The sequence below is a fragment of the Physeter macrocephalus genome, chromosome 1 (genome assembly GCF_002837175.3).
Source record: "Physeter macrocephalus isolate SW-GA chromosome 1, ASM283717v5, whole genome shotgun sequence".
Taxonomy (NCBI): domain Eukaryota; kingdom Metazoa; phylum Chordata; class Mammalia; order Artiodactyla; family Physeteridae; genus Physeter; species Physeter macrocephalus.
In genome coordinates, this window is record NC_041214.2 from 79,333,471 (window position 1) to 79,342,165 (window position 8,695).

The following is an 8,695-nucleotide window of genomic DNA, read 5'->3' on the forward strand; positions in this document are numbered from 1 at the left end:
AGTTGTTTTTCTGGGGTTTTATCTTGTTCCTTCATCTGGTACATAGCCCTCTGCCTTTTCATCTTGTCTATCTTTCTGTGAATGTGGTTTTTGTTCCACAGGCTGCAAGATTGTAGTTCTTCTTGCTTCTGCTGTCTGCTCTCTCTGTAAGGGTTTATTTTTGTACCTTCAATTTTATTCCATCGATCTGCATATCTATTCTTATACCAGTACCACACTATCTCCAATATTATAGTTTTGTAGTAAATTTTGAATTGAGAAGTCTGAGCCCTCCTATTTTGTTTTTCCTATTTAAGATTGTTTTGGGTATTTTGGATTCTTTGCATTTTCATAATAAATCAACTTTAGAATCAGCTTGTCGGTTTCTATCTTTAAAAAGCAGGAAATCTGATAGGGATTTCATTGAATCTGTAGACCAATGTATATAGTAAGTACTGTCATCTTAAAAATAGTAATTCTTCCAGCCCATGAATATGGGATGTCTTTTCATTTGTTTAGGACTTATTTAATTTCTTTCAACAATGTTTTGTAGTCTTCAGTGTCCAAAACTTTCACTTTTTTGTATAGCTAGGTATTGTATCCTCTTTTATGCTGATATAATGTATTTGTCTTCTCAATTTTATTTTTGGATTGTTCATTGCAAATATATAGAAGTATAATTGATTTTTGTATTTTGATCTTGTAACCTGTAACCTTGTTGAACTCGTTTTTATAGTTCTCATAGTTTTCTGGTAGAGTCCTTAGGATTTTCTGTATACAAGATCATGTCTTCTACAAATAGTTTTAGTTCTTCCTTTCCAATCTAAATGACTTTTAATTCTTACCTAATTTTCTTGACTAGAACTTCCAGTACAATGCTGAATAGAGATGGGGAGAGCAGACATCCTTATCTTATTCCTGATTTTAGGAGGAAAGCATTCAGTATTTCATCATTTAATATGATGGTAACTGTAGGCTTTTTATAGCAGCTTTTTTATCAAGTTGAGAAAGTTCCTGTCTAATCCTACTAGTTTGTTGAATGCTTTTATCAAAAAACAGCGTTAGTTTGTCTCACGCCTTTTCTGTGTTAATGAGATAATTGTTTGGTTTTCTTTTTCTCCTTTAATCTATTAGTATTGTACATAACAATGATTTTTTTATATTAAAACAGACTTGTGCTTTGGGGATGAATCACAGTTGATCATGTTGTATAACCCCTTTTATATGTTTCTGAATTCAGAGTTTTTAAAAAATTTGTTTATTTATTTTTGGTTGTGTTGGGTCTTTGTTGCTGTGGGCTTTCTCTAGCTGCAGCGAGCGGGGGATACTCTTCGTTGCGGTACACGGGCTTCTCATTGTGGTGGCTTCTCTTGTTGTGAAGCATGGGCTCTAGGCATGCAGGCTTCAGTAGTTGTGGCTCGTGGGCTCTAGAGCGCAGGCTCAGTAGTTGTGGTACACGGGCTTAGTTGCTCTGTAGCATGTGGGATCTTCCCAGACCAGGGCTCGAGCCCATGTCCCCTGCACTGGCAGGTGGATTCTTAACCACTGCGCCACCAGGGAAGTCCTGAATTCAGTTCTCCAGTGGTTGTTTTTTTCTTTTAAAGATTTTTAATCTCATATTTATAAGAGACATTGGTCTGTAGTTTTTCTGTGTCATATCTGCCTGATTTTCATATGAGTTTAATATTGGCTTCATAGAATGAATTGGGAAATTTTCCCTCCTCTTCATGTTGTGATTTCTTCTTTGGCCAATTGGTTATTTAAGAGTGTTATTTAATGTCCACATATTTGTGAAAATTCCAATTTCCTTCTGTTATTCATGTCTAATTTCATCCCATTGTGGTTGGGGAATGTACTCTGTGTGATCTCAATTCTTTTAAATGTATTGAAGCTTGTTTTATGGTTTAACATAAGGTGTATCCTAGAGAAAGTTCCATGTACACTTGAGAAGAATGTGTATTCTGCTGTTGTTAGGTAAAGCATTCTGTAATTGTCTATTAGGTTTAATTTGTTTATAGTGTTGTTCAAGACTTCTGTTTCTTTGTTGATGTTCTGCATACTTATTTTATCCATTATTGAAAATGAGGTTTCCAACTATTATTGTTGAATTATCTATGTCTTCCTTGAATTCTGTCAGGTTTTTCTTACGTACCTTGGGGCTCTATTATTAGGGGCATTATATTTATAGTTGTTGTGTCTTTCTAATAAATTGAGCCTTTTATCATTATAAAATGTTTTTCCTTGTCTCTAGTAACAATTTTTGTCTTAAAGTAAATTTTGTCTGATATTTGTATAGCCATTCCCAGCTCTTTTTTGTTACTGTTTGTGTTGTAAATTTTTTTCCATCTTTTAATTTTCAACCCATGTGTGTCTTTGAACCTGAACTATGTCTCTCAAAAGTCTTTCATAACCAGTCAATTGAATATTAAGGAACAATTGGGAAAATGTCTTCATCACCTTCTGTAGAATCTCCCTTTCTCACTTCTCAATGCCATCTTGGGCAGGTCACATAGCTTTCTGGTTATATTCAGTAATAAGAACAATTTCACTTAGATTATTAAGATTCACTTTCAGGTATTAAAAATTCCTTTCAGTCAATTCTGAATCAAAACTTCTATCTCATATCCAATTCAAAGCTTTTTCCTCCCTGTAGCTCAAGCCTGACCTAGAGCTTAGAACCTGCTGTGAAGAAGGAGTCAAGGTCTGTTCTTTCACTCTTTCTCCCCCTCCTGCAATCATTTATTTAACTGTGGCTCTTCCAAGTTCCAGGAAGAATGAGAGAGGATTAGAGAAAAGAGTTTAAAGTCTTTTACATAACTGGACCTGCAGTTGTAATTTTCTCTTGGTCTACACTGGCCCTCTGTTTACACTTGAAAAAAATGCATACTCTATGACTCTAAAATTTCTCTTCTAGGAATTTACCCTAAGGATGTATGAAAAGATATAGCTTCAATGTTTAAACATAAAAAATTAGATTCAATCCAGCTTCTAACAAAAGAGAACTTGTTAAATAACACAGAGGAATATTAGGTAGCCATTATAAAGAAAATCATAGAAAACTATTCAGTGTCATAGACGGATTTTCACTATATATTGTTAAGTGACAAAAGAGAGTTATAAAATATTATGAAGAGGGGCTTCCCTGGTGGCGCAGTGGTTGAGAGTCCGCCTGCCGATGCAGGGGACGCGGTTCGTGCCCCGGTCTGGGAAGATCCCACATGCCGCGGAGCAGCTGGGCCCGTGAGCCATGGCCGCTGAGCCTGCGCGTCCGGAGCCTGTGCTCCGCAGTGGGAGAGGCTGCACAGTGAGGGGCCCGCGTACCGCAAAAAAAAAAAAAAAAAAAAAAATTATGAAGAGTATAATTCTATTTTTCTAGAAGAAAAATTATATATGCATAGGAAGAAATGTTAGAAGAAAAAAAATCAAATCACTGCAGGAAACGGGTACCTTTCATGTAGTTACACGTCTTTTTATTTTCTATTTGTTTATCCACATTCTAAATAACTGTTTATTACATTTCTAATAAGAAAACAAACTTATTTTATTTTTAAATAAAGAAAAGTTTAAGGAGATGAGAGTAGTCTTGTCTGAGAAGCAAAAACTCAGGTGGAACATACATAAAGAGCTGCTATATGAGAGATGAAAACAAGTTTTCTAGTTGACCCAAGGGTAGGAGTGGGGCCAAGAGATAGACCCAGATTTCTGTGTCTGTTCTATAGACACAGATTTCTGCTCAATACAAAGAATTTTCTAATAGAGTTTTTTCCTCAAGAAGTCCTGAGTTTCTCTCATCGGAGGTAATTTAGCCTAGTTTGGGTGATTACTTGGTAGGGATGAGCTAAAGAATTGGCTCAGAGCCTACCTGTTACATGGTAGGAGCATGAAAGTGTTGATTGGCTGTGTGTCTATGTAATCAGAAAGCAAGTTGATTTCCATTTATGATCATTGATAATTGTAATACACATGTGACATTGTATTTTCCTGTTTTTAGCCTGTTGGTATTTGCCACGGTTCTCTTCGTGAACAAGACTCAGAAAAGTCGGTCTCCGTGACTTGTGACTTCTTTAAATCACAGGTATTTTTTAGTCTAATTGTTTGTCTTTCTGTGAATAAAAGAGCAGATTATTTTAGTTGCCCCTACCCTACCATCTCCTTTTATTTTCCTAAAATCCATGATCACCACTTTATTCAGAGTGTCCTAAGGCCACATTCACAGGGTAGCTAAAAGAAAGACCTGTCACCCTTTCTTTTAGTTACAACATGGTCCCTATCGCATAAGTAAGACCCCTGTAGCTTGAGTGGCTCAGGCCTCTGAGATATTAAATTCAGTGTCCCAAAGATTCTTACCCTGAACCATAGGTAGAAGTTGTTTCCATGGAAATACTGAATTCTTTTTCAGAAGTATTTATTGAGCACTTACCATAAAGCAGCCTGCTGTAGTTGAGAGGGTAGTTGAGACAGGCCACCTGGGTTCCAGTCCTGTTCTGCCACCTACAAGTTGTGTGAATATGGACAATTTCCTACCTCTCTGAGTCTTGGTTGCCTCATCTATAGAACTGGATTGCAATACCTATCTCCTTCAGATCCCCATGAGAAACAGGTCAGAGGATCTGGTTGAAGGGCACTGCCCTGGGCCTGGCACAGAATAAACAATCAATAAAGGTGGCTTCTTCTGCCACTACTAGGAGTGGGGAGACACCTTACTAGGGACTTTGAACAAGCCATCTTACCTCTCTGGATCATTGCTCAGCTCTGAAATTTGTGAAGCCTACAGTCAAGCTTCTAAAGGTTTGGTTCCCCCTGGCCCTTATCTGTTTTGCTTTTTAACCATTTATTTATTTAAAATTTTTTTTGGCCATGCGGCTTGTGGGATCTTAGGTCCCCAACGAAGGGTTGGACCCCAGCCCATGGCAGTGAAAGCCTGGAGTCTTAACTACTAGATGCCAGGGAATTTCCTTTAAGCCCTTTAATCAGAGGCCCATCTAGCTAGTCTCCCTTTGAAAATTCCATCAGAAAGGCACAGAACAGCGTAACCTAGTACCAGGCATGGCAGAGATTTTCTTGGAGGACATTCCCTTATTTGAAAGCATTCTTATTTCAGGCTCCCACCCCTAGAGGTGAAAACTCTACTGTTAACCAGAGACCTGTGGACCTCTCCAAGGTGGAAGAGCCCCAGCAGAAAAACACAGCTCCCACCAACTCATCCGCCAAAGCTGTGCCCAAAGGATCTGTCCAGTACCTTCCTGACTTGGATAACAAGCCTAAAGGTTCCCAGGGAACGGGCCCTGTTGAGGCCTTCCCTGTGCAGCTGGATCTAACCACAGATCCCCGAGGAGAACCACTGGATGTCTCCTTCCTCTTCCTGGAGCCTATGGAGGAGAAGCTGGTTGTCCTGCCTTTCCCCTCAAAAGAACAACACTCTGCTGAGTGCCCAGGACCAGCTCAAAATGACAACCCTCTTATTCTCCCACCTTGAGAACCACGTAGAGGATTCTGGGGGACATACTGCCCTGCAGGAGATGAGAGGTGTTGGGAAAAGGGGGACAGAGAAACAGTTCAAACATAGAGAAGGCTAATAAAGTTATAAAGTATGTCTTTTTGACTCCTCTTGGTCTCATCATGTTGCCCGGAAATGGAAATAAGACTTAACTGTTCACTTGCACACTGGGCTGCATCCCTCCTGAACCATCCAAGGCCCCATGCCATGGATAGATGCCTCTCATATCTTCTGCCTCTCTCTTTGTAATGACTTCTTACTTTTAGCTAATTGTTTCTGATGTAGGGCCTTACTTAAGAATGTCCTCATCTTTCTGAGGTTAACCTAAAACAAATAGACAGAAGATATTTCTCCAGCAAAGCTGGGTTTATTCAGGATCAGCAGAGGGTTGTGATTTGGGGTCTGCAACTGTGGAGAGCCACGTGCAAGCCCCCAAACAGCAAGCGAAGGAGAAGGCCTTCATGGAGAGGAAAAGGAATTTGGAAGGGCCATACTAAACAAAAAGTCCGTGGCTTTTCATTGGCTGAGTCCTTGCCAGGAAAGAAACGTCTTTCTTCTTCCTATAGGACTGTACTATTGTCACAGGTGAGAGCTCTCCCTTCTGGTCTCTAACTCTATGAACTGAGGTTTCTGTTTATTAATTTTTTACATTTCTCCCCTTTTAATCAAGATCTTTTTCTGAAAGCATCACTGATCAAGAGTCGGGTATTCTAGTTTCAATGGCTTTTTGTCATTCAGTGTCAGGAAGGACCTTTCCTGGGTGTAGTGTCTCAAATCGAAGGGAAAGTACAAAGATTAGAAACCTATTAAGGTCACATTTAAATGACAAGAAGGGGTAGGAGGGAGAACTCTCAGGCCCTTTTTATCTAAAGTTCATATTTTATCAAGATCCTAGACATTGGAGATCATCTGAAGCGTTATATAATCAAAATTTTGGCAACAAGATTACAACAGGCCTGTTCTGGTTATCCTGGGAAAGCTGTCTCATCAGCTGTCATCTGCTTCAATTCTGGGAAATCTTTACTTTCAGGTCACCAGATGATGGGCAGGTCCAATTAGGGTTTGGTACTTTCTTTAGGTGTGTCACGTGAATCCAAGAGTCTATTCCTTGGAGTTTGGTGGCACAAGAGCTGGCTAGCAGTACCTGATAGAGGCCGTTCCATGAGGTTGAAGGAGAGTTCTTCTGGAGAAGTCTTTTCAAAATAGATAAAATCTCCAGGTTGCAAGGTGTGATGCTTAAGGTCTTTTTCTCCCGAGGGCACACAGTGAAAAGATTAGTTTACCAAAACATGGTTATTTTTAATAGAAACAATTAGGGCCTTTGCAATATTGGAATAGTTCTCCTTTATTAGTTGTGGGTCAAAAGGAGCAGGAGCCAAGTTCATTGGGTGTCCTGTGACCATCACAAAGGGTGAGAGTTTATGAGTTCCAAAATAGGCAGATCTGAGATTTAGCGGGACCAATAGCAATGCTTTTGGTCAGGGTAGTTGGAGGGCCTCTGCAGATTTTTCCCATTGAGTCTTCATGATGTTGTCAAACCAGAGGATTGAGGGTGGTGAGCCCAATGAAAGTGTTGTAAAAGTGACCAAACAGCACATATTTGTCGAAATACCTGGCAAATAAAATGTGTTCCTTGATCATTATGAAGTTTGAGAGGAGTTCCCCAGACAGGGAGAATCTTTTCCTGGAGGACGTTAGCTACAGAAGAGGCAGTAGTCTGTCTGCAAAGGAAGGCTTCAGTTTGGTGTGAAAACATACAGACCATGACTGAAATATATTTATATCCATTAGATGGAGAAGTTGCATGAAATCCATTTGCCAGGCCTTGAACTGTCCATCTGGCAGTTTAAAATGTCTGGGAACGATACAAACAGGCTTCCCTGGGTTACACTTTGGACAAGTGTGACAAGTGAGGTAGGCACTTTTTTCGAACTTATTAATGTTTTCCCACCAATATTGGTTCATGAAGGCTCTCATTTTGTCAAGAGACCGATGGTTTAATGCACATACAGTGGTAAGGAGTGGGAATTTTAGAATCTCTTGTAGGACTGTGTTGTTATTTGGTCCAAACCAGAGCTTTCTCTCTCTCTTTTTTTTTTTTAACATCTTTATTGGAGTATAATTGCTTTACAATGGTGTGTTAGTTTCTGCTTTATAACAAAGTGAATCAGTTATACATATACATATGTTCCCATATCTCGAGATTTCTCTTTTTATAAAATCAATAATTGCTGAAAATCTTGTTTTTCTGAGCTCAGTTTTAGGGCCTCTCTAGCCAGTTTTTCTAAATTATCATTTGGGGAAATATCCCTTTGGACCATGACAGAGGTTTGGCTACTGTTGGTCCCTATAAGGGCAGCATTGCTTGCAGAAATCTCAGCAAGGTAAATTTCCCTCACTTTCCAGAGAGTCCAGTTTAGAATGCCCTGGGATCTTAATAATAGCTAAAGCAGCAGGTTAAAGTATTTCATTTAATAATTCCCAAATGTAGGGGCCATTCTTAAATTTTATTTCCATGGAAGTAAGGAAGCCACATTTTCCCCACAACTCTCTAAAATCATGAGCTACTCTGAAAGCATATCTACTATTAGTATGAATATTGGCAGTTTTGTCCTTGGCTAAAGGACTAGCCTGTGTAAGAGCGTATAATTCAGCCTATTGGGCCAAAGTAGCCATAGGTAAAGATGCTGCCTCAATACCATCAAAAGGACTTGTAATGGTATACCCAGCACAATATCTGCCATTGTCACCTTTAAATACAACCCATTGTTGAACCATGAGAAATTAGCGTTACCCAATGGAATTTCCTACAGATCGTGAGAGGGGTCAGGTGGTTGGTCAGCGTTAAGCAGTTGCGAGGGACTTCGTCAGTGACAGAGGGGAGAAGAGTAGCCAGGTTAAGGTTATTACAACGTAAAAGAGTTTTGTAAGCAACAATTAACAAAAGGACTTCATAAGAGGTGAGGTGACTGGCTGAGAAATGTTGAGTGTGATGAGAGTTCAGGAGGCTTCTGCTGCATGAGGTACAAAAATGGTTAAAGGGGATTCCACAGTGATTTTCTCAGTAGTCTTAACCAAAAAGGCAGTAGCCATAATAGCTCTAAGGCAAGGGGGTATCCCTGTGCCACAGAATCCAGTTGCTGGCTATAATACCCTGCGAGTTTATCATGGCCACTGTGGTTTTGGTGAGTACCCCAAGGCATTCCCTTCCTCTTCGTA

The 8,695-nt window shown here is 39.6% G+C and overlaps 1 protein-coding gene across 3 annotated transcripts in view; it reads left to right on the plus strand.

Annotated features, from left to right (window-relative positions):
* FETUB (fetuin B) overlaps positions 1 to 5,514 on the plus strand; it is an 18,299-nt gene extending 12,785 nt beyond the window's left edge. For all 3 annotated transcript variants that reach the window (XM_024124444.2, XM_007116279.3, XM_024124443.2), the window contains 2 exons: positions 3,971 to 4,054; positions 5,081 to 5,514. In XM_024124444.2, the coding sequence (XP_023980212.1) occupies positions 3,971 to 4,054; positions 5,081 to 5,455 (459 nt within the window). In that variant the 3' untranslated portion in view covers positions 5,456 to 5,514. The remainder of the gene's footprint in view (positions 1 to 3,970; positions 4,055 to 5,080) is intronic.
* Positions 5,515 to 8,695: the final 3,181 nt, after the last annotated feature.